Source organism: Polyodon spathula, chromosome 12 (assembly GCF_017654505.1).
Source record: "Polyodon spathula isolate WHYD16114869_AA chromosome 12, ASM1765450v1, whole genome shotgun sequence".
In the NCBI taxonomy this organism is placed as follows: domain Eukaryota; kingdom Metazoa; phylum Chordata; class Actinopteri; order Acipenseriformes; family Polyodontidae; genus Polyodon; species Polyodon spathula.
The window spans coordinates 20,300,243-20,327,148 of record NC_054545.1 but is presented as its reverse complement, the minus strand read 5'-3'; the positions used below and the strand labels follow the sequence as shown (position 1 = coordinate 20,327,148).

Sequence of the window (26,906 nt, the reverse complement as noted above, 5' to 3'; positions counted from 1 at the left end):
CTGGTTGCCATGGCAACAGCAGAGCCCAGCCTAGAGGCAGCAAAAATGCAGCTGAGAGGAGAGAAAGAGGGTAGAGAGAAAGAAAGAAAGAAATTGAAGGAGGTGTGTGGGGGGCTGGGGAGAAAGCTCATACAACCAGAGGGACAGTTTCACATAGATTTTAAAACTGGTGTTATCACTGAGATTACTGGAAACAATGTCCTTCAATCCCCATTTAAAAGTAGGGGTGCAAGAACAGAAGTGGTTGTTTGAAAGCTAGGCAACAGTTGAGTTCAGGCAAGACAGATCTGTGACCCGAAAGAGTGTCTGGGGAACAGTCCTGGCTGAAGGATTAGAGGCCAACCTTCAGCACAGTTTGAGCACTGGGCCGCTTATATGCCGGCAAACAAACATTGGAAATCAAAGATTTTCGTTCACCCTTGTAGACAATCGCTTTAAGGTCACAGCACCTTTTAAAAACATAAGTCTAAAATGGCAACAGGGACAAACAAGAGTGTCTATTGTGAAACATCCAAATGTATTGATCAGTTCTGGGCAGAGATACCAAGGCAGTCATGTCACTTACCTTTTTATCCACTCCCATGCAGTGCACACAACATAAAACAGTAGCAAAATGTCTACATCGGCTCCATTTATCAGGGGAATCTTCACAATTGTGCACTCCTGGCTGGATTATGTATTCTACATCAACCCAGCCTGACAACCTTGTTCCTGCTTGAGAACTAGGTCCAGCCACACTGACCAGCAGTACTGCTGAACACTACAGGAAGGTACCCAGAGATAAGGCCTTCAATCCATTACCCTTATCAACATTATAATTGGTCCTGCAGACATCATGCTGAATATTCTCAATACAGGTCGTTTTCTTTTGAGATTTTAAATGTTGTATTTTCCTAATCCTTGAGGGTTTGACTCTTCTTATCGTTATGCAGTTTCACAGACAGCGGAACCACTCAGCTCTCCCCTTTCAGCTGATCAGAACACAGTCAGTTTAACGAGGTGGCCAGGGAGAAAAGAAGAATCACAAGCAAGGCCAGCAGCATTTTAAAATCCTTCTGTATATCCTCCTCACACCAAACATGCTTTTATATCTTCCATTTGCTTTTTAAAAGATGCTGGATTTGTCAACTTATTTGACAAATAATTACTTATCTTTATAGGGTGGGAAGGGGGTTCAATACCCCTAGACAAGAAGTGTCAAACATACGGCCTGCGGGGCAATTTTTGGAGGCCCACACATTAGTTTATAAAATTACATTGATGTATTGTATCGTTCTGGAATATTTATTTTAAACAACCCACCTCTAATATATGACTTGTATTCAACGTGTAGCCTGCATTGTAAGTGTGACATTCCATTTGGCCAATCACAGCTCACAGGAGGTAGCAAAATAGCCAATCAAACAGCCCATAGGACACGTTTTCTTACGTAAACGTTAACAGCAACATGTGTCAAACCGAAATTATGTTCATTTCACTGCGTGACAAGAGATTCAAGAGTTACACAAAGATTCATTTGATGAAGACTACAAGCGCTGCAGTGAAAAAAGTAGCAAACCTGATAAAATAACTTGATTGTCGATTTCAAGACTTCCAGTCTCAAAACATCTTTGTTATTTGCAAACCTGTTTCCCTGTAATGTGACAACAGCCCCACCACATCTTCAGATGGTGCGGATTGATTTTCAGTGCAAACAGCAGCTCAAGGACACTTTGCATTATATTACGCTTTTTGTTCTGTTCGAGATTTCCACTGAAAGTAAAATACTCTATTTCCTCCATTATATAACATTTGTGATATTCACGTTTTTTGTTGTTGTTCTAGAAAAGCTGCTTCTAGTTAAATCTGCCTATTTCTGTACTATAAAATACATGAATATGTTGATTAATAGATTGAAACCGTGCCTGCAAACTTTGACTAGGAATCGTGCAGTGCGTGTAATGTCTTTTGTGTGAAGTAGTATATTGGCCTATGTACAATTTCAGGTACATTATGATGTATATTTTTATTTATTTATTTACGGTGCGGCAATCAAACCTTTCCTAACAATCTTTCCATACTGCCCAAGTTAAAGCTTTGTGAACTGGTACGTGTGTATTGATAGCACAGGGTCAGCAAACCAACCAGATCAACAGCAACACAAGAGGCTTGTGGGAATGATGCTATTGAGAGGAAATAAGGGCTGGTTTTAAATAAACGAATAATAAACCTTTAGACTGCATCAGTCTTACACAAATCAAATTGAGAAATCTTACAAGTGCAGCAGCAGTTGTCACGTTTTACAATGAACACAGGTTTGCTATAAAACTGGTTAACCAAAGTTCACAAGATGCAAGACTTGCGCAGTTATTCTGCTGCAGTAGCTATAACCTCTTCAAGTTTTTTGATTTTTTTTTCTTGCCTCCACCATGGAAACACTGGAGGTTAGAACGTGGTAGAGAACAAAAATACCTGCTGAGTTCAAGCTCTGCAGTTCCTGCCACAGAGGGAAAAACAGCTTTGCGTGGGCGTCAATGGAGCGCAGCAGAAGCTCGGATCTCCTCTCTCTCCCAGTGTAGAGGAGGGGGTCTATGATTCAGTGTTCAGCGCTCCCCTCTCTCAGTGTAGAGGAGGAGGTCTATGATTCAGTGTTCAGCGCTCCCCTCTCCCAGTGTAGAGGAGGAGGTCTACGATTCAGTGTGTTCAGAACTCACAGCTCCCCTCTCCCAGTAATTCCTATCCTAGCCAAACACTAACGCTTGTCACAGGCCATTAGAAAATGCTCACAGCATGATAACCTAAATATCACAGTATAGAATACTAGTTATAAAATGAAGGCTTACTAAAAATGGAGAAATAAATTAAATAAAATCACACTTCCTTGCATGGAATGTTTTAAAAGACCACCCTGAAGTTGTACAATATGTTGTACTGCCACGGTATGCACTATTCTATTAAGAGCTATCCTTTGCTCAAGGCAATGTGGTGCTGCAGTTTGTTAGAAAATTCTACAGTACAAAAGAATAAACACATTAAAGAAAGAGCTTCATTAGCTGACAGTAAACAGAATTAGGAAATGGTCGGTCACATTGCATAAAACAGACATTTACAAACACAGGTTATTATTTAAGAGCAGAGGGTAAATAAAATCTGTATAGCAGCAGAGTTAAAATATTTTGTAGCAATGCATTTGTTACAGATTTCTATCTACAGTTCACGTGGCATTGCACAAGAAAGCTTACAATGTTGTTACAAATGATTATTACACATGTTTACCTGAAAAAAATCACTTTTCTAATGAAGTTTGAATGCTGTATATAACAAAAACTACTTTGAGAATAAGAAGGCTATACCGCTGCAGTCACTTGTCTCTGCTAATTTTAACTGAGACACTTAAACTTGTATTGGCGGTTTTCTTCAAAACCATGTTCAAAATACAGTATCAGTTCACAAAGACATTCCTAAGACACTTTGCTGAGGCTGCAAGTTTCATCACTTGGTTCAGAAGCAGGTTTGCTGTAGAAAAAATGCAAAGCCAATGAAGACGGTGATTGACAGCAAGGTAGAAGTGGATGGAGTGTTGGAGTGGAAGTCAGGAGACACAGCTGAGCAGTGCAGAGGTGTTTATGGGGGGAAAAAAAAAAAAATCACATCGCTCATAGGAACACCGTGGCATGAACCGCTGTATACCGAATTATGATATTTACGGTGCAGCATAACAGGAGGAACAGTGTAAATACCTAATCCGTGGTAAACCACAAAAAACGGTATACCGACTCCCCCGCCCCCCAGCTGAAAACCATTTTGTCACATGACTTGAATAGAATGAGGACATCTGTGCAGTCCTAGACAGATAGAATTTTCCAGATACACTTAGACAGACAGAATAGAGAAAAACGAGAACTGAAATTAATTGAAAAATCAATTAATCAGTAACATACTGTAATGTTTTAGACTGGCACCATGCAAAAGTGTGAAACATAAAAACTGAAATGGCATGTGGTTCTACTTCAGTCTAAATAAATCTGCTGCACATCCACATAGAAAACAAAACTCCAGCAGATGTGTTTATCTGGCTCTAAAACGGCACACTTCAGAACTCCCACTGATCCCAGCTAATGACCTTCTCCGTCTGTGCATAATAATATAACAAGGCATGTCCGCTACATAAATACATCCCTGCCAAGGTCATGAACACAATACAGGGGTCCTGCAACTCCATGCCCTACACCAACGCAGCAAATACCCATCCAGAGTTTCATCCATAGGTAGAAGCCCAGCAGACTGCCGCCTTCACCGCCGTTCTGGGATCGTCACATGGTTTCTAAGAGCCTTCAACGGCTCTGCCAGTCAGGGTTCAGTACTGCACCTTGACCATCCAAGTTTGATAAAACCTGCAATCAGTTAAAAAAACAACAACCGTTCACAGTATATTGCATTAGGTGCTAGAAACAGATGTCCTAACCATGACCTGAATCTGAGCTGTGCAATGGACAGCTCTTGGGACATGTATTATGGCTGACACAGCTCTTTTCATATAGAAGTAACCCATTCAAAACTCTCAATGGGGACACAATTAGTATAAATATAATCTTTGGATGCAAGCACAGCCAAAATGCAAATACATAGCTGCAGTGTTTCGACATGAAACACTGTTCCTTTGCAGAAATGTCTAGACATTAAACACGATTCATTTGCAGACATTTACAGTCTTTTTTTCCTCTGTATGGTTTGTATGGCTCCAAGAACAATATACCTATCGGTATGGCTCTAAATGAAATGGTTGGCCAGCTTTGTGCTAAAGTTGTGGTACCATTCCAACTGGATTAGTGTGTCTCAAGACTAAACTAAACTAAACTAAACTAAACATGAAAGTGCGACACAGACGGGCTCCTCCACAATTTCAAAACAAAAATGGGATCAGTCAAACAGTCCAGCGCTAGCCTGGTGCATCAAATCAGTATATTACCTTTATACATCTGTGTATATTGAAAGAATAAACAAAGTGCACTCAATAGGTGTGTTTGATAGATCTGGTGCTCATGGAAAGACAAGGCACCCCAGCACTAGCTCCTGTCAGGCACAATGGCTGCAGCTGCTCCTCTGCCTGAGCCTTCCTTCCTACAAACACACCAGCTGAAATTCCAGAGCAATTCACTCTAGGGTCTCTCCCATAGAAACAGCATTGAATTGTGTGGCACTCTAAACTGCTGTCCATGGAGGCAAAAAAAAAAAAAAAAAAAAAAAAAAAAAAAAAAAAAAGTGACTTCCACCACAGAGTCGTGCTTCCATTACCACTGTACTTAAAGGTATCCCCCTCAAAACACTGTCTGGTGAAAATATCACTTGGCACCAACCATTCTCCCTTAAACCGTCCTTCCCATATTTGAATCGCAGTCTGTTCCAGTGTGTAAATCTAAACCCATCAATCTTAACCACCCACCAGCATGCTGCAGTGCGAGGAACACATTTTAGAAAGTGAAGACACAGACTCTTAACCCTATACATCTTGTTCAAATGCAACTTGATATAAAATCACATGTATTATTATTGTTTAAGCTTTTATTTTATTTTTTTTATTGTGAATAGTGAATATGTCGAATCTAAAGTGTCTTATGAGAATGTGAAGCAAAGATGAGCTGCAATGAGGGTGGCACAAGGGGATTCTTCAGACTGAGCTCTCCATAGAACACAGGTGTGCTGGCATGAGGGGCTAATGTCTCATTCAAAAAGAGACAGCAGCAATCCACACATACCCAAGTACATTTAGCGCAACCAATAAAAACGCCCCTCACCTGGAGAGAGCTTGATCCACAATATCTACTTTTTATGTATATTTTGTATTGAATAAAACAATGCCAGTATTAAGAACTGAAGTGTGGATGCCACTACATAAAACATACTTAGATTTTGACAGAAACATTGCGATTTAGGGACAGGGTTTAGCTGACCCAATGAATGCCAGTCTTGGCTTGGAAACCACAAGTTGAGCCCCCAAACTTCATTCATCTTTTACCAAACCAATCACAACTGCAGCCTCAAGAGACAGGATCCAACATGATCACCCAGTGCCTGCCGAACTCCCAAGAACTACTCTTTCAATCCAGATCCCTTGATGTGATTCGTTCACTGGTACATGTGAACTCTGCTACCTTTGCTTTTCAACACAAATCCACACAACAGCCCGCAGGCTGGGACTACAACAAAAGCTCCAGTCTCGAGCACAGCACTGCCAATGATCTGTGGAGGGACTACAAGTCAATCTGGACGACCGACATTCAAAGCGAGTGAGGAGTGATCTGGGACAGAGGTTCCCAAGCAGTGTGCCGTCAGGGCTGCTCAAGTGTGAAACACCAAGTCACGGCTATTAATAAGTAAACAAAAGTAAAACTAGCTGTATTTAATAAACTTTATTTAAGCAAGTCTAAAACATTAAAATATTAAAACCTGTTCAAATGTCATACAGTGATTGTTTAAAAAGGTACCCCCCCCACCCAAAAAAAAAAAATTGTTCCTCATTTCTGTTTCCAGCAAGAACTGTAAACTCGTCAACACAACGCGCCCACAACGCAGGACCAACCATATTACACTTTGCGTGGTCACCCATGGCAACCCAGACAATGCACTGGGAGTGATTTTTGACAGAAGGAAAACAATATTAAAATGCAGAAAAAAACAAAAAAAAAACAAACACCACCACACAAAACTATGTCATACTAATATTTATACATGTAAAGAACATCATAAGGGACAACATAACTGTCAGTGAATCAGGACCTAAGTGCTGCCTTATCTTTAGTTCTGCCCCAGATCAAGCGGCTCTGCTCACTCAGGCAGGCCCAGGGTTCACATTAATGGTCATTTGTTGCAGATTTTTACACTCTTGTGTTTTGCTCTGTCGCCCTGCTTTTACTAGCTTTTAATCCCACTGTTTTCACTCATTCTAACTTCTTTTTTTTTAATGAATATTGAACTTTGGCAGTTTATACTGTTCTTTTTTACTTACTAACAAACAGTTGAAACATTAAATGATAACTTCTTTTACACAGAGAAATGCAAGGCTGTTATACAATTAGCTTTTTGCGGTCTGCAATTTATAATTTAAAATCTGAAATGCTGGGCCATTTGATTTCAAAACATTTAAAATCTTATATGAGGGATACATTTGAAAATTGCATTACATAGGTATCTAGGCAAAACATTGCCTATTGCTCAGACTTGTAGCCTGTGGCATTGAACGACTTTCACTGTAAATGGCTTAAACTGATAAGACATTCTTTTGAGGGCACCTTGAATTGTTTTTAGGAGGTTTAAAACGTAGAGACTTTTATTAGAGTGCGAGTTTAGTTGGAGAAAATAGGGTGGTGTGCCTGAAAAATAAAAAGTATATAAGAAAGTGTGCCGCAGCAGAGAAAAGGCTGGGAAACAGTGATCTGGGGCACAAGAGACCCCTTTCAATCAGCCTGTGAAGCTCACCGATCCCTCCTGTGCCAACACAGTGCCTCCGTTCCCCTGGTCAGCCCCTGTACTAATAGACTGGTGTTTCATTGATTAGCTTTCCCTAAAGCCAACTTCCCCGATTGAATTGCTTTGTAAACAGTCTACTAAAAAGAGGAAAGGCCAAATGTCACATTTGTCATCTTTATTGCTGCGGCGACTCTCCATTTACAGCTTCTTTATTATTCACTGGGCTCAGACATCAGGGAGTAACACACATTTGCAATGCCAGGGCAACTGACCAGAGATCAGACATCAAGGAGTGACACATATTCACAATGCCAGGATGACTGACCAGTCTCCTAAAACACATTACTCTGAGTTGGGGCCCAATCACTTCAATAGGTTAGTTTAGTGAGAAAGTGAAAGCAGACATTCAATGAAGGACAGCCACTAGCCGTGCCGTATCAGCAATGAAGGACAGCCACTAGCCGTGCCGTATCAGCAATGAAGGACAGACACTAGCCGTGCCGTATCAGCAATGAAGGACAGACACTAGCCGTGCCGTATCAGCAATGAAGGACAGACACTAGCCGTGCTATATCAGTAAAAAAAAAAAAAAAAAAAAAAAAGTGTTAATAACACTATGTAACACAATTTTTGTTCCTGTAAATACAGTATAATCGTAAATCTCGAAAAACTACTCACTTCTAAATCTTTTGTAGTCATTTTTGTATTACTTTAGTATAAATACATGTTAATTTGGATTCATATGTTGTTTTTTCTGACTTTATGTGAACGAAAAGACACACATTTGCCCGTTTTCCCATTGGAAATAGTGATATTTCGAAATATCACTGTCCTGGTCACAAAAGCAAAGTTTGTGGGGAATAATAGCCATTTGCTATACTTTTGAGGCATAAGCAATTAGGAAATAACACACTACCCAGGAACAAAAAAAAAAAATAATAATTGTTACACTGTGTAATATTACAGCGCATATTCTAAATGAGCTACACCATTGTCCTCTGCAACTACACGGGACAACAACGTAGGCTTTGGTCTGCCAGCAAACTTTATGGAAGGTTACCATTGCACTATGACTTGCATACATCAACACTGAATGTGTTCCCGTCCTGGATCACTGGACAGCATCTGAACATTTGCCCTGGGTTTTTACATACGAAAATCTGCACACATTCAGCCCATCTATGCTCATCCGGTTCCTGGTCGCCGATTGATCTCAAAAGCTTTGTCAAGTTGGGTCTTAAAGGATCCCAGTAATTCAGAATCAAAACATGGCTAGATAACACATTCTATCCCCTCACCACTGTCAGTTTTCTTCCTTTATGGATAAAGCACAGCAGGCAGAGGGAAATTAACCTTGAAACACTCCACTCCACCTTGAAAGCATAATGACGCCAAGCTACGATAATATTGCCTAACAGATTTCCTTAGAATTTGACTAGACAAATCCACCAAACTGGCTTCAGTACACACATGTTGTCCTGTACACAACAGCAGAGAGCACACCAGAGGAGTGTGTGTGGACAAGGCATGCAAAATAAACCAGCTTAAAGGAAATCAGAAAGCCAATGAACGAGTCTGCCAGCGATTACCAATTTCAACTTAAAGGGACGTGTGCTTCATTGGGTAAATCTTGCTTCCCTGAATGGAAGGGGAAGAATTTCAAAAGGGTTCTAACCGCAGGCTCACGCCGATAAGAGGCCCTGCTTTGTGATAGCACCTGTATAGAGAATGAAAGATTTAATTCCTTGCATGCTACAGTCTCTCCAGTGATAGCAACCCCTTACCTCTCATAGGAGAGAAATCCCTCTGTGTTCATAGCCTGAGGGCTTCAGTCTCTACCAGAGAGTGTGAGCGAAGCGGTATAGTTGCTGGAGCGGACATTTCCAGCCCATTCCTTTGCAGCAATATCGGAGCATGGAGTTTGTACAAAAGTTTTTATTTGTAAAGTTTTTAAACAAGGACCAATACAGATGCAGCCACTTAACAGTTTTGCCATCATGTCTGTGCATGGTAACCATTCATTTTCCTGTTTCAAACAAAAATCAGGCACTATGTTTTGAAGACTCGGGAATTGCATTTTTTGTCTTTTCTATTCAATGTGATTGATGTTGCACTTATGGAGGGAGCTGCATTTGTGCCAGATAAAAATGTGAGAAACATCACCAGTGTGCCATCCGTCTGTGATTGTTACATAGCCTATATTGTTCTTACACAGTTCTACAGTTATGCCCCAATACAGCACTGTGAACACGGTTTATATTTTCTGCACTCAAGGATAGTTCATACACTACAGGGTGGTCCGTCAGCCCAGTTGTTAGACTCACTCGTGTTCGGGGGTTGCTGTGAGCTCCTTATGAGATATTAATGTATAAACAAGCCCAGTGTAAGGCTAATTTGATATGAAATCACATGCACTTTGAAACAGGGGAGTACACGACATCGTATGCACCTGTTAAAAGCCTGTTTATTGCAAGATGATATCTCCTGACTTTTTGTTTACAATTTACACATTCTTTCAATACCAATAAATAACAAGAAAGGATCTTCGAAATTAGATAATTTCTCCAAGTACTTTATGTAGACTATTTTCTTTGCTGATCATAGCTGGGGATTTTTTTTTGGTTTGTTTTACTTGGGTTAAGCTATGTGATAACAACAAGATTAAATAGTATTCCTTTCTGAATGTACACTACATCTGCAATCATCAACACAGTGAGGGACAAAACGGCTACTTTATTTTTATTTTAATACCATGTTAGCTGAGTGTGCCTATTTTGTCTGGAGCAGAGTGCGAATCGCAAGCAATGGAGCAGAATGAAAGAGAGCGTGGATGATGTTATGAGCGGTGAACAGAATTGTCACGGCTCCACTCACACTCTCTGGTCTCCACAGGGCAGTCAGAACTTCCCCAAACACTGCAGCTTCAGCCAGCCTAATGGAATATGCATCGAGTAAAGAGGCACAAGGACACAACCTGCTTCTCCTGAATCAAAACAAAGAAAACTAAATCGGTAGGTGAATAAGCAGGGCATTTTACTAAAACAAAGGATTTGTGTCACCGCTAGAGCCAAGAATGGAGGCTAGTGACCAGAATCAAATATATCACTTCTATAAAAGTAGTGTTGGGACAAACATGGGTTTTTTTGCATGTTCAACTATTCTTTCAAAACATGAAAAAAAAACATAAGAATATATTTCTCAGGAGTAAAATAAAGCCAATGTATTGTCTATTAAATTAAGAGAAGCTCTCTGTACAGCAGAGTGGGAGTAATTTATTACAGAAGGCATTTTTGCATTGGTTTCCTTTGTAGGATATCTTTTTCATACAGTCATTTATAAATTCTGTTACATGAACAAATATTAACATGGGCATTTTTGCCACCCATTAGATTTCCTGGAGTTTGTTCTAATATTCGAATATTTGTCATAGTACATGACATTTAAATTTCAATAACCAGGGAAGTCTCTGAGATTCCCCTCACAGGGCCAGAGACAAACACACACACACATTTGAAGAAGTTGCAAAGTAATGTCCCCAGTAATGAAGGAAGACAAAGGGAATGGGATAGGCTGAGTGTTCAGCAAACCAACAGCAGGCTTACTATCATTATAAGAGGGGTCCGTGGCTCTGGCTCCACAGGACTCGCTCCATTGATCAACCTGAACAAGGCAGACCACTCTGCTGAGTTACGAGCGCGGAGAGACGATGGGACAGTGGAGGAAGTTTACAGCCCAGCTCCAAACGGCGCAGTTAAACATTAGCAGTAAAGTCACTGGGAGTCTATGCTTTTAGCCAATTAGAGTGAGACGACAGCTCGTCGGGTGGAACATGGAGCGCTGAGCAAGGCAGGATTAGATCCTGTTTAAAATAAGAAGTGTTGGTCTAATAAGAACTTATTTCATGATTGAGCGTTTGACAGAAGGTTTACGGTTTTAAATCTATTCAACTATTACAGCCTTATTCGTAACACAAACACACAATTGTTTTGCAATTATATTTTATTTATGATTCCAAACTGCAAGCAATGGAAATTCCCCTGGGGTAAAATTAGAAGGGAAACTTTCACTAGGATTTTTCAAAACACCACCCCAACCCCCCACCTCACACAAACACAGACATTTTCATTACAGTCTTTATCATCAGAAACACAAGGTCACAAGCCAAGGTGTTGACATGCCATTTCAAACACTGTCCCAGATAGGACATGTTGAAGGCAAGATGTCCCTCATATAAGGTTGAAGTCAGCACCACACAGGGACTTATTTAAAAAAAGTGCTAATATTCAAAATATACACTACAAGCAAACGGCTGCATCCTGGTATATCTGCTGAAGGTCACATGGTCCGATCGCAGCTACACAATTGAAATGAATGTGAACTACAACACAGGAAGTGATCAGGTACCAAGAAGCAGCAGCACATTTTCATCTACAGATTTGGAGATATCGGCATTTTAAAAAAATGGAGTGTAGAATAAGAGCAAAAAATCTTGCAGAAGAAATGAAACAGCTGGTGCAAATAGGAAAGCAAATGGATTTTAAATGCTTCGTTACCTTCCACCTCAGGGCTCGTAAAATCTCTAGCCCGACGTTCCGGGACAACCAAAAAAATGTCGGACAACGTGTTTTTTTTGGCTGCTTGCCCAACGGGCAATCCGATTTTTTTTTTTTTTTTTTTACTGAAAAGGTTCTGTGCTTTAATCAAACAGCGGTTTCCCAATCGAGATTCCGCTCACAGATCATCCTGGTAAAACACGTTTAGAGGAATCAATGCGTTTCATTGGTAATGCTTGAGTGATTTTTTTTTTCCATTTCTTTAATGTGATTAATAAAATGTACTGGTAATTTTACTTTAAAATGTATGGTGCTTGCCTGTAACTTATTGTACCAAGTGCAGCAACAGTCTCGGGTCCAAACAGTCAGCCCATTGTAGATATATATACTATTTGCATCCTTGCTATCTCGAGTGTGTGTATACATATACAGCACCAGTCAAAAGTTTGAGTACATTTGCTGGAAACTAGGTTTTTTTCATAATTGACAATGTTTTATGTCGTATACGTTTCTGTAAATACTTGAAAATGAAAACACATGTTACAATATACAAAACAAAACATAAGGAGTATCAAAGCAATGTTCAAGAAAATTAAAAATGGTCTCCAAATCTTGGATTCCTCAAAATAGTCACCCTTTGCCTTAAGAACAGCCTAACAAACACAAGGCATTCTGTTTCAGAAGGAAATAACCCGACATGTCTTCCCAGCTCTTCTGCAGCAATTCCCAGAGATTTAGGGCACTTGTGGGTAGCTTTGCTTTGACTCTTCTGTCCAGTTCGTTCCAAACAAGTTCTATGGGATTGAGGTCTGGAGACTGGGCAGGTCAGGTCATTAGATTGAGTTGTCCTTCACTTTCCCTCTTCGCCAGATAGTTCTTGCACAACTCTGAGGTGTGTTTTGGGTCATTATCTTGCTGAAGAATGAAGGACTGCCCAACTAGCCATAATCCTGATGGAATGGCATGCCTCTGAAGTATGCTATGATAGCCGTGCTGGTTGAGCTTGCCATGGACTTGGTAAAGATTACCAACTCTGTCACCAGCAAAGCAACCCCAGACCATGACACTGCCTCCTCCATGCTTGACGGTGGGAACCAAACATGCAGAACCCATGCGTTCACCCTCTCTGCATCTTACAAATACTCGGCGAACTGACCCAAATATTTCAAATTTTGACTCATCGGCCCATAAGACCGACTTCCACTCCTCAAACATCCAGTTTCTGTGTTTTTTAGCCCAGGCAAGTCTCTTCCTCTTATTCTGCACTCTTAACAATGGTTTCTTTGCAGCAATTCTTCCAGTTAGGCCAGCTAACAATTGGTGACAACAGGTTAATTAGGTAACATGCTAGTTAACTCAAAGAACATCTAACAAAGACACTTTTATACTTAAGCCAGTGTTCTAACACTGTGTTATACACACTTCAGAATTTTAACTGACTTGGGCTTCAGACTGAAATCCCCTTCCTTTGGGTGACCATTTCATTGAAATTGACAAGATTTACATTTTCATTTAAAAATTAAATTTCTGAATGCAATTCACTTATGATTATCAGCTTATATAAAGTACACATCACATAATGAAATATTAAAGTCTTGTTTTAATATACTATTGGTACCATTATACTATCCTATTTTAGCACAAGCATACTTGCAGTATACAACCTTGCATATTCTTTTTGTAAATAATGCAACATAGTTCTCAAATATTGGACATTTATTAGATTGTATCTTACTTCTCTTTTGCATACCTGTATTGTCTCTTGCTAGATATGCACCTCCAGATTCTGACAAATACTTTTAGAAAACCAGGAGCAACTTCTGCTCTGGATCAAAAAGCTATAATGCTCTGTGGCTGCCCGCCTATGTAGATAACTATCAAAAAATTAGTAGAAACTAACTAAAACACAAGTCTGGTAAAAACAAACAGAAATTTGAAAAAAGTATGGAATTTTGATATTGAAAAAAGTATATATGAACATAAGAAAGTTTACAAATGAGAGGAGGCCATTCGGCCCATCTTGCTCGTTTGGTTGTTAGTAGCTTATTGATCCCAGAATCTGATCAAGCAGCTTCTTGAAGGATCCCAGGGTGTCAGCTTCAACAACATTACTGGGGAGTTTGTTCCAGACCCTCACGATTCTCTGTGTGATTTTCTGCTCTGAATTCCCCTTTGTCTAATCTCCACTTGTGACCCCTGGTCCTTATTTCTTTTTTCAGGTCGAAAAAGTCCCTTGGGTCGACATTGTCAATACCTTTTAGAATTTTGAATGCTTGAATTAGGTCGCCACGTAGTCTTCTTTGTTCAAGACTGAATAAATTCAATTCTTTAAGCCTGTCTGCATATGACATGCCTTTTAAACCCGGAATAATTCTGGTTGCTCTTCTTTGCACTCTTTCTAGAGCAGCAATATCCTTTTTGTAGCAAGGTGACCAGAACTGAACACAATATTCAAAATTAGGTCTTACTAATACATTGTACAGTTTTAACATTACTTCCCTTGATTTAAATTCAACACTTTTCACAATATATCCGAGCATCTTGTTAGCCTTTTTGATAACTTCCCCACATTGTCTAGATGAAGACATTTCTGAGTCAACAAAAACTCCCAGGCCTTTTTCATAGATTTCTTCAATTTCAGTATCTCCCATATGATATTTATAATGCACATTTTTATTGCCTGAATGCAGTGCCTTACATTTTTCTCTATTAAATGTCATTTGCCATGTGTATGCCCAGTTCTGAATCTTGTCTAGCTGCAGCAGTGCTTGCCACTCCTCCTATTTTTGTGTATTCTGCAAATTTAACAAGTTTGCTTACTATCCCAGAATCTAAATCATTAATGTAGATTAGGAATAGCAGAGGACCTAATACTGGTCCCTGTGGTATTCCACTGGTTACCACACTCCATTCTGAGGTTTCTCCTCTAATCAGTACTTTGTTTTCTACATGTTAACCACTCCCTAATCCATGTACATGCATTTCCTTGATGTGAGAAACCCTGAGATACCGTACCTATATTGAGTACAGTGTACTTGGTACAAATCACAGTCCATAGGTCAATTATGGGCAACTTGACATTTTTTTGGACAACCAAATGTCGACAATGGACTGCCCAAAGGGCAAGTACCATTGTCATAATTCTGCAAGCCCTGCATCTTTACTGAAACATAAATGGCAATTTTTACTGAGACATAAATCTAATTCACTCATTACTTCCACTGTGGAGATACGGGCCCACACCCTCGAGGAAATCTGTGTGTGTGTGTGCGAGTGAGTGTGAGTGTACTTACACCTACTGTGTATTGCAGTGAATGGGTGCTGGAGATCTGAGAACCGAGGGTTTTAGTGCCTATAGAGCATGGGGACAGTGTCAGAGCTGACATTGGACTGTTCTAATGCTAATTATACAGCATGGGGACAGTGTGAGCCAAGAATTGACTGTTCTGATGCTCGTTGTACAGCATAGAGACAGTGCCCTAGCTGAGAATGGACTGTTCTAATGCTTGCTGTATTGTAGAGAGACACACACACACAGATATAGCACATCCTGAACTGCCATTGTAATTCACTCTACAGTAATGCAAAAAAATATATTCTGTGTCAGTTTAGCAGTTTGCTACATAAACTACTCAAAGTCCAGTTGAATTGATTAGTGTATTCATTTAAATGGTACCATTAGCACAATAGCCTTTGTGAGCAGCGTTGCGCTGTGGTAATGGTGCTTTGTTCTGGGAGTTACAACTGGCTCTGAAGTTCAGGAAAGCAATTTCACAGGGATGGAGCTGCAATTCACCATTGATTTGTTAAGCAGTGCAGTTTAAAAATCAAACTTCTTTCACAGTCTTTCCATAAAAACTTCCCGGTTTTTTGAAGGGGGGGGGGGTTATATATTTACATATTTTATATGTAAATATTACATATATGTAATATTACATATTTAGCCACAAGGAGGATAAAATGCCCCCAGAGTCGTCCATTTAAAAAAAAAAAAAAAAAAAAAAAAAAGATGGGGGGTGGGGGGGGGGGGGGGGGGGGGGTACTGCACTGCACAGCCCCATGACAATATCCAATTGGGTTTACTGTACCAGTGTTGTAGCTGTTCCAACTTCAACTGGTAAATTATTCCATAGGTGGATTTAAAAAGAGCTTCCTACAGGTCCTACTCCGTGTGCCCTGCTTGGTAATCAATACCAATTAGACTTTTTAAAGAGGGTTCATTGTCTTAACCATATCTTCAAGTGCAGTAGCATGACCACAGCTAGAGGCAGAAGACAGTTCTAACTATCAGCGCATTAGATCATCTTGGCATAACCTCCCTAGAATCGTACATTCCACACCCGTGCCGTGCAACCTCAAATTTTGTTTGCCTTTTTAAATCCCCATCAGCATGCCCATGAAACTGTCCACCCTAAATTCTTGAAATTGGTTTTGTGTCTAACATGCAATACTTAATATTTGTTAACATTAAAACAAATTTACCATGAGCAACCCTGAGCTGGGTTTTGAAACGAGCAAACGTAACCCCCCACCCCCACCCCCCTCCCATTCCCATTCCAGCAGTCTGTGGCTCATATGTCAATCAGCCACCCCTCCCTTTCATTCCAGAATCTGTGGCTCAATGTGTCAACCAGCCCCCCCCCCCAGCTCTGACCACAAGGCCAAACGGTACCAAATTCTTCAATTCTAACCACTTGGCACCTCTGAAGTTGACAGCAAGGCAGCAAACTAGTGCACCCACAGGCAGCCAGGCCATACAGTCTCACAGGCCTCAGCCCGGCACCCACAGGCACCTGGGCAAATACTGTATGTTAACAGAAATACAGTGAGAAACAGTAGTAGTTAGTCATTTTATTATTTTATAAAACACATTACTTATTTTACTTAATTTTATTACTTAAAATTCATGTTTCACTGTTGTGGTGAGAGACTTATGATGCTTGTTACACTTACATGTACATAGTGCCATTCGGTTAAAAGTAAACCCAGGGTATGTATAAATATAAATAATATATATATATATATATATATATATATATATATATATATATATATATATATATATATATATATATATACATACACACACACACACACACACACACACACACATACATATATATATATATTATATATATATATATATATATATATATATATATATATATATATATATATATGGTGTGTGTGTGTGTGTGTGTGTATATATATATATATATAATAAATGGTGGTCGCACATCCATGCCCACTAAAATGGTGTAGTTACGTGGTCTAGAGAATCACCTTAGTTTTTGATCGGTAACAATTTTAGTTGGGATTAGAATATAAATATATATCTTATATTTATTTTTAAATGGTCTCACAAAGCCACAATTTGCAGAACATACCAGCCTGGTTCATGTTTACCAGACCTGAAAAGATTTTTTTTTTTTTTTTTTTTAATTACAATTATGAAACACCTACGTCCAGTAATCACCCCGTTTCTTTGTGACCTCTGACCCCGCCCACCTGAACACTAAGCCCCGACCCCGCTCTGTGGCTGGTTGACGATGAGCTCATATTTAAAACCAAGAGCCAGAGGTTTTTTTTTTTTTTTTTTTTTTTTTTTTTTTAAAGAAAACGTTTTCCTAACTCCGATGGATTATTACCATTTTTGGGCATGCCTGTCACAAGCATGCCCAACCCTAACCACACCGCTTCCTCGGATTCCACTATTAAAATTAAACTTTCCTTCTCCATAAAAAGAGGGCGAGTGAGTAAAACAGCAGAACTGCAGCGTGAGAACACATTCCAGACGGTATCGAAATCTCTAGTGCTTTCTTTCTTTCCTCTCCAGGAAGAACCACTTTAGCAAAAGTAACAAGCGCAACAGAGTGTAAGCACATTGGTCTCTTGTAGAATGTATAGCCCGGGGCAAAGAGAGATGACTGGTGGTTTTAAAAAATAAATAAATCCATAAATAAAAAAAGAAAAAGAAACTTGGAAAGTTCAAATTAAATTCGGTGTCGCTTTAGGCTCAAAAACACAAACAATAAAAACACAAACTTTCGGTCTACTACCTAACAGTTAAAACCATGCAACATTGTAGCAGATACCTGGGCTTCTGTTCAAAACATTTTCAGGCCAACACCCTTCCCGTACTGACTTTACCTCAGCCGAAAAAACAACAACTTCAAGAAACCTCAACACCTTAACACACATTTGAATATCAAGATAGACAAATTCTTTCATTTTACAAATTCAAGGGATTCGTCGAGTCCCTTTATTTTCGGTTCCAAATGGACGTGAAGTGTTTGGAGGAGGGAGCGGGGTTCTGTCTGGGCCGAGGGGTTTGAGTTCATTGTCAAGAGCCTTAGACATCTGTTGCTCCAAAATAAACAAACAAACAAAACTACTGAACCAACCCCTCTGTTTGGAACAGCGTTTCTGTGTTTTTATACTCTATCGAGGCTACAGCAAAAAAAAAAAAAAAAAACAGCGACGTTTTGTTTTAAAGAGGAATGCATCTGTGCAGAAGCGTTCTCAATACTGCAGGTCGCCACAAGCGGTACGTGCTGCTAAATCACGGTGTAAAACATTTACACTGCTAGGTTATTAATTAATTTATTATATATAAAACGCTGTTTGTAGTAGGCGCATATATTTTAGTGGTGAAGGCGGGGGGTGTCAATTTAAAAAATTAAACCTATGTGAGTTATGATTGCAGTTTATTTTCTTGATTGGCACCAACTATCTAACTGCAGTGGTTCAATCACATTTGTATCATCACAACGTCATTACATTTGTGAAGAGCTTTATAAAAACGTTTCACCAATATTCTCCCTGCCCTACTGAACCGGCATTTTGGTTGTTTAGGAGTATCACGTTTGGCATTACAAATACAATTCAACAGCCGTCCGTAAACATATTCAGTGCACGGTGTGCGTTCTAGTCGTGTTCTTAAACAATACGGGGTATACTAAAGAATGCGCTTAATCCTAAAAGACTATCTATTTCCTGTCACCTAAAACCGTCCATACAGCATTGCACACATCAGCTTCACACAAAAATGCAAGAACACAGATGTTCAGCTCAGCTCAGCACCCATCAGCACGATTTTGTTGTGACAACAATATCCATGGATTCGTTACCTTCCTCTGCTGTTTCTCCCATGCAGGATCCAGGAGCATATCCCTATCCCAATCGTCCTGCTGTTGCATGTACACGCCATCCTCTCCGACCTCGCCGTCATACTGTTCCATGTTGATGGTTTATTTGGTTGTCTTGCACCACGGGTCCCGTGTAAAAAAATATTTCTACAATGCAAATTCAATGGGCTCACTCAAACAGGGTAGATCTGTGTGGATGTCTCTCCCCTTTCCTTTCCTTTCGCTACGCTACCACTACCTTTCTTTAGCGTCGCAGCTATTCTGACTGTTGCAAAAAAAAAAGGCAGTCCGCTGTGTAGATGCAAAGAGACTCAACCAAATCTTTGCGTATAAGAAAAAAATATCCATGTTCGCTAATCCGACCTGATTGGTGGTTGGTAGCTATTAAAGATGCATTCGCTCGGTTTTTATTGGCCGGGTTCTCTGTCTGTCGTAGATCTAAGTGTAGGTTGACTGCCATTGGCCATATCTCTCTCTCTCTCTCTCTCTCTCTCTCTCTCTCTCTCTCTCTCTCTCTCTCTCTCTCTCTCTCTTAGCTTTAATTATTATATACTGTATAAAAAGTAGAGTGTATCTGTATTGTATTAAGCACCTTGTCACCCTTATGTTGTATCCCCCTGTATCCCAGTGTGCAATCCAGCACGTATTTTCTATTAAGTGCGATCCCTCACGTATTTTGTTACTGTTAGTGAGAGAGTAGAGGGGAAGATGGATTCAATTAGAGCAGAGTTGCAGAAGCACTAAAGGGGTGTCACATTGTAAAGGCATGACCACGTGGTGCGCAGGATGAGTAAGGGAGCACAGGTCTGCATCCTGGCTGTGCAAACTACTACATATTCCCCCATATTTCAGATCCCAAATGATACACTTTTGTATACTGGTATACAGCAAAGTCAATCAAATCTAAATCATAAATCTTCCATGTGCTACATGTGGTCTCAAGTGTGCAGTTTAGAAAGAAACACATATTACAGCAACTGGAGAGAGAACAGTTCATATGCTGGGGGTATGACAAAATGTACTGAATACTGTGCAATACCACAGCTTTAGGGTATGACTTCCATCTCTAAAAAAACTGATGGCATCTAATTAAGTTTCTTGCAAATTGATAAATAAAAAGACTGTAGATATAAAGAGTTTAAATACTAAGAAACAGAGGTCTCCATCCTGGCTCTGCAAATTTACCGGTTGCAGTATATGTAGATATTAAGACGCCTGTTCAAACCACAGTGACAGTTACAGGAAGGCCATTTGTTAACCCCCACCCACACACATTTATGTAGCTAGCCCTTCTATATTTGTCATGGGAACTCAAGGTAACTTACTCAAGCCCTTTATTCTCCATTCTAATTTTTACCAAACACGTCCCCATTTTTATAAAATCTATAGGCTGGTGGTTATTAGATTTTGAACCTAAATTACAGATTTTACACCAAGAAATGTCATGACTTTACTAAACCAACATTTGGTATATATATATATATATATATATATATATATATATATATATATATATATATATATATATATATATATATATATATATATATAAAAAAAGTGTTTTAGTGTATTATTGGGCTGTCTGTTTGAGATTCTAAATGCATGTACTGATACTGGTTAACTACACCAGCTTTACAAGGTTTGCATTCACAAAGAATAGAACCAGCTGAGCTACTTTTCAATCTGTTACCATCTGCTGTGTTGAAAGAATCCCTGTCTCCCTCTGCTAAGAGAACTACTTCCAACCACAAAAAATAAGAAGTGAATGTCGGTTTGAGTTTTCAGGTCACAGCCTTGTCTATGACTCACTTTAACAATAAAACAAGTACCAGGGGGGCTGCAAACAGCAGACTTCTCCATCTTCTCTCAGCATTGAAAAAGGTGATAGGTGCTAGCCCTTAGAAAACTGTACCATAGTAACAGAGCAACATGTTATAAAGCCCAGTGAACGCATGGTAAAAGCACATTAGAATAGCATATCAAACTCCAGTAGAAGCATGGGAAAACTACAAAATGACTGTGCCAATTTACTGTTTTTATAAGGGAGAGGTGATAAATTCTGAAAGGTTGCTGTATATCAGTAAGATGTTCCTAATAATTAGAGCCTCGTGAAATGCAACATATAAAATGAAACAAAATAAAAAACCATTATAAAGCAAACATACAATGACATTTTTAAATTGGGAGGTTTATACTAAAAATACTTAAAAAATGCTTGCAGTCGTAGTCGTCAAGGCTCAGCCTTTACCATGGACAAGGTCTGAAGGGAAACGGAAGCCCTGACTAGCACTTGCGCAGATGTGTAATTCTCACCACTTTTGGGAATTCAAATTGTGATGGAAAAGATGAGACGTTTGTTTCTAAATGTCTAAATCGCGCATAACAATTAAACAATACTGCAAAGAATTTGAGTATGATGGGATGTTTGCAGCTAACAGTGATGTGCATTCTTTCAGAGTTTGGCCTTCCATGCACTCATCAAAATACATACCTTTCTGACAGTATGTTTACATTCCTGAAAGTAGCTTAGCTGCAGTTGGACACAAGTTGGGCACCCAGTGAGCTAAAAAATGGACACTGCAGGGCTGGCCCTTGTCCTCCAGCGGTTGGTAGCTCGCTGACATCCGCTCTTGAGTTCATGGGTGAAAAGAGGACGCTGGTTTGGTTGTAGGATTGGAGGGCGTCCACTGAACCTTCAGATCTGCCAAGATGAGGGGAAAAATGATTGGATTTTCCAAATTGGGGAGAAAATCTGAGGTAATATAATTGGACAGGCTAAATAAAAAAAAAAATACAGTATATTGAGTTAACAGTTTATCAATTACTTTTCTTCTTCGTAAAATATTTGAGGTGATTGACGAGTATCATGTTGGATCTTGATTCTCCCTAGATATACTGTAGTATTCTTTTCTGGGTTAAAATTCTTGTGTGTATATATATATATATATATATATATATATATATATATATATATATATATATATATATATATATATATATATGTATATATATGTGTGTTGTATGCATAGTGATGTTGTAGCTCTATCATTCATATTAAACATTCAATAGTGCTGCAATTAAAAACATTGAAAGAAACTTTATAGAAATTTATTGAAATAGCTGACATTGAAATTATTACGTTTTTTTTTAGTATTTATAACTTCTTGGTATCATTAAATAGCTAATTATGCCCTCTTAAAACATGCAAAGGATTTTAATGATCAAGACATCTCACACGTGCAGTGTTAAAACCCCATAAAAGCAGGTAGAACAGATGGCTGTCAATGAGTATTGTTATTCAGGAAAGGCTGGTCAATGTCCTTTTTGCAATTACAGATGGTGCTGGTAACAGAAAGCACCAGTTTCATATTGGAACAAGGGGAGGCTTTATAGAGTTTTATTGGTGGAGATGGAGAAGTTCCTGAGCTATGAAATGTTTACTCCAGTGTCTTAGTTTTTTAACAGACAACCTCTTGCGTGTGGGTGAAAGGTTTTTGTTACTTTTTGTTTACTTTTGAAAAACGGACATTCAGGTGAAATTCCTCGGCTGCAAAATGTCCTGCGTTCCTTAAATTTCCTCTCCCCCTCCCATTTAGTACATCCTCTCTGCCATTCCCTGCGTTACTCTCTAAAGTATGCAGTGAGGAAAGCAGCTGTAAGAGGGGCTGCAATGTAAACAGTCCCTGGCTAGTCAGGTCTCCTTGCCTATTAAGGTAAAGGCAGCTCATTGGGAGCTGGTCTCGCGCTCTGCCTCGCTAGCTGAGGGGAAAGGTGAAACTCTCACTCACTTCCTTATATGGACAAACTTCCAAGGGGTTTGGGAAAATGATGTCACAGAATAAGCAGAAAGACTGCCAACAACTCACTGAGAAATGCTTTCTTAAAGGGGCAGGGATTCCACTGCCTTCTGAGGGCTGAAACAATGGATTCCTCAGAGCCATGCTGCCCTGAGTAGGGCAGGCTTTCTAAAAAGCCATCGCACTGAAACACTCACACCAACGCTCAGCCTACAGATAAGCAGGGCAGCTTTCTAAAGAGCCATCGCACTAAAAACACTCACACCAACGCTCAGCCTAGAGATAAGCAGGGCAGCTTTCTAAAGAGCCATCGCACTGAAAACACACCAACGCTCAGCCTACAGATAAGCAGGGCAGCTTTCTAAAGAGCCATCACACTGAAAACACTCACACCAACGCTCAGCCTAGAGATAAGCAGGGCAGCTTTCTAAAGAGCCATCCCACTGAAAACACACCAACGCTCAACCTAGAGATAAGCAGGGCAGCTTTCTAAAAAGCCATCGCACTGAAAACACTCACATCAACGCTCAACCTAGAGATAAGCAGGGCAGCTTTCTAAAAGAGCCATCGCACTGAAACACTCACACTCACACCAACGCTCAGCCTAGAGATAAGCAGGGCAGCTTTCTAAAGAGCCATCCCACTGAAAACACACCAAAGCTCAACCTAGAGATAAGCAGGGCAGCTTTCTAAAGAGCCATCACACTGAAAACACTCACACCAACGCTCAACCTAGAGATAAGCAGGGCAGATTTCTAAAGAGCCATCACACTGAAAACACACCAAAGCTCAACCTAGAGATAAGCAGGGCAGCTTTCTAAAGAGCCATCGCACTGAAAACACTCACATCAACGCTCAGCCTGGAGATAAGCAGGGCAGCTTTCTAAAGAGCCATCGCACTGAAAACACACCAACACTCAACCTAGAGATAAGCAGGGCAGCTTTCCAAAGAGCCATCCCACTGAAAACACTCACACCAACGATTAGCCTAGAGATAAGCAGGGCAGCTTTCTAAAGAGCCATCACACTGAAAACACACCAACGCTCAACCTAGAGATAAGCAGGGCAGCTTTCTAAAGAGCCATCACACTGAAAACACTCGCACCAACGCAGAGCCTACAGATAAGCAGGGCAGGCTTTCTAAAGAGCCATATATATCTATATATATATAGTGGCTTGCCAAAGTATTGACCCCCCTTGGCATTTTTCCTATGTTGTTGCCTTACAACCTGGAATTAAAATTGATTTTTATTTGGATTTCATGTAATCGGCATACACAAAATAGTCCAAATTGGTGAAGTGAAATGAAAAAAATAACGGAAAAGTGGTGCATGCATATGTATTCACCCTCTTTGCTATAAGCCTCTAAATAAGATCTGGTGCAACCAATTACCTTCAGAAGTCACATAGTTAGTTAAATAAAGTCCACCTGTGTGCAATCTAAGTGTCACATGATCTGTCACATGATCTCAGTATATATACACCTGTTCTGAAAGGCCCCAGAGTCTGCAAAACCACTAAACAAGGGGCACTACCAAGCAAGCGGCACCATGAAGACCAAGGAGCTCTCCAAACAGGTCAGGGACAAAGTTGTGGAGAGGTACAGATCAGGGTTGGGTTATAAAAAAAAATCTGAAACTTTGAACATCCCACGGAGCACCATTAAAGCCATTATTAAAAAATGGAAAGAATATGGCACCACAACAAACCTGGCAAGAGAGGGCTGCCTACCAAAACTCACGGACCAGGCAAGGAGGGCATTAATCAGAGAGGCAACAAAGAGACCAAAGATAACCCTGAAGGAGTTGCAAAGCTCCACAGCGGAGATTGGAGTATCTGTCCATAGGACAACTTTAAGCCGTACACTCCACAGAGCTGGGCTTTACGGAAGAGTGGACAGAAAAAAGCCATTGATTAAAGAAAAAAATAAGCAAACACGTTTGGTGTTCGCCAAAAGGCATGTAGGAGACTCCCCAAACATATGGAAGAAGGTACTATGGTCAGATGAGACTAAAATTGAGCTTTTTGGCCATCAAGGAAAACGCTATGTCTGGCGCAAACCCAACACCTCTCATCACCCCGAGAACACCATCCCCACAGTGAAGCATGGTGGTGGCAGTATCACGCTGTGGGGATGTTTTTCATCGGCAGGGACTGGGAAACTGGTTAGAATTGAAGGAATGATGGATGGCGCTAAATACAGGGAAATTCTTGAGGGAAACCTGTTTCAGTCTTCCAGAGATTTGAGACTGGGACGGAGGTTTACCTTCCAGCAGGACAATGACCCTAAGCATACTGCTAAAGCAACACTCGAGTGGTTTAAGGGGAAACATTTAAATGTCTTGGAATGGCCTAGTCAAAGCCCAGACCTCAATCCAATTGAGAATCTGTGGTATGACTTAAAGATTGCTGTACACCAGTGGAACCCATCCAACTTGAAGGAGCTGGAGCAGTTTTGCCTTGAAGAATGGGCAAAAATCCCAGTGGCTAGATGTGCCAAGCTTATAGATACATACCCCAAGAGACTTGCAGCTGTAATTGCTGCAAAAGGTGGCTCTACAAAGTATTGACTTTGGGGGGGGGTGAATACTTATGCACGCTCAAGTTTTCTGTTTTTTTGTCTTATTTCTTGTTTGTTTCACAATAAAAAATATTTTGCATCTTCAAAGTGGTAGGCATGTTGTGTAAATCAAATGATACAAACCCCCAAAAAATCAATTTTAATTCCAGGTTGTAAGGCAACAAAATAGGAAAAATGCCAAGGGGGGTCAATACTTTCGCAAGCCACTATATATATATATATATATATATATATATATATATATATATATATATATATATTATATATTAATATATATATTATAGTGTATAAATATATATACACGAACATATATCGCTCACATCACTTTATTATACATTTATTGCTTGTATATCGCTCGGGTGCAGTGTGGTTAGAAAATATCACTTCAGGCTTTCCCTCTGAAGCCCACACTCCACACTCATCTGCTCTAACTAACTAGCTCTATAGAAAGGATAGTAAAGGATTGCACTCCCCTCTGTAGAGACACTCCCTCAGAGACGGCTGCAAGGAATAAGTTTGACTACTCTCACGTCAATCCTGTCAAACAGCTTCAGTTCCTAGAGGAACCCAAGGTTGACCGACACCCTGGGCAAGCCCTCTGGGTTGACCGGATGGCGTCCGATGTGGTGGTGTTCTTCCCCCTATCTAACACCTGTCCTATTGCCTGTAATGCAAGTACAACAACGGAGCATACACTCTCATTAAAATAACTACAGGTTACTGCTATTATATGATCCTATATGGAATAATATAAGAACATAAAAACATATGAAATTCTAAAACGAGAAAAGGCCTTTCAGCCCACCTATGCTCGCTCGCTTTATACAAGCGTGGTCCGTTAAACTCAGGAGAGGAGAAACAAAAAACCCTGAACCATTTAGTTGGTAGGGGAAATGAAACCTCTGTGGTCATACTAGTGCATTGTATAATTTTAATATAACTTCTCTTGAATTTAATTCAACTGTCTTGGCTATAACATTCTATTTGCTTTTTTTTATAGCTTCTCTGCACTGTCTAGTTGATTTAAGAGATTCATTCACTACTACCCCCTAGTCCTTTTCATACATAGCCTCCTCTGTTTCATTACGTGCTGTACTTGTTGCTAAAGTTTTTGTGCCCTCTGTGCAAGACTTTGCATTTATTCACATTAAATGTCATCTGCCATGTGTCAACCCAAGCTTGAATCTTGTCTAAATCTCTTTGTATTATTATAGTTGCTGATTGGGAGTTAGTGTGGTTCTGTAAGAACCTCCTCTCATTGGTGTGGCTGTGTAAGAACCCCCTGCTCATTGGTGTAGCTCTATAAGAACCCCCTGCTCATTGGTGTAGCTCTGTAAGAACCTCCTCTCATTTGTGTGGCTCTGCAAGAACCTCCTCTCAT

General features: G+C 39.9%; 1 protein-coding gene across 1 annotated transcript in view; it reads right to left on the bottom strand.

Annotated features, from left to right (window-relative positions):
- actn1 (actinin, alpha 1) overlaps positions 1 to 19,470 on the bottom strand; it is a 64,341-nt gene extending 44,871 nt beyond the window's left edge. Inside the window, exon 1 of the mRNA XM_041266533.1 lies at positions 19,130 to 19,470. Within this exon, the coding sequence (XP_041122467.1) occupies positions 19,130 to 19,240 (111 nt within the window). The 5' untranslated portion in view covers positions 19,241 to 19,470. The remainder of the gene's footprint in view (positions 1 to 19,129) is intronic.
- Positions 19,471 to 26,906: the final 7,436 nt, after the last annotated feature.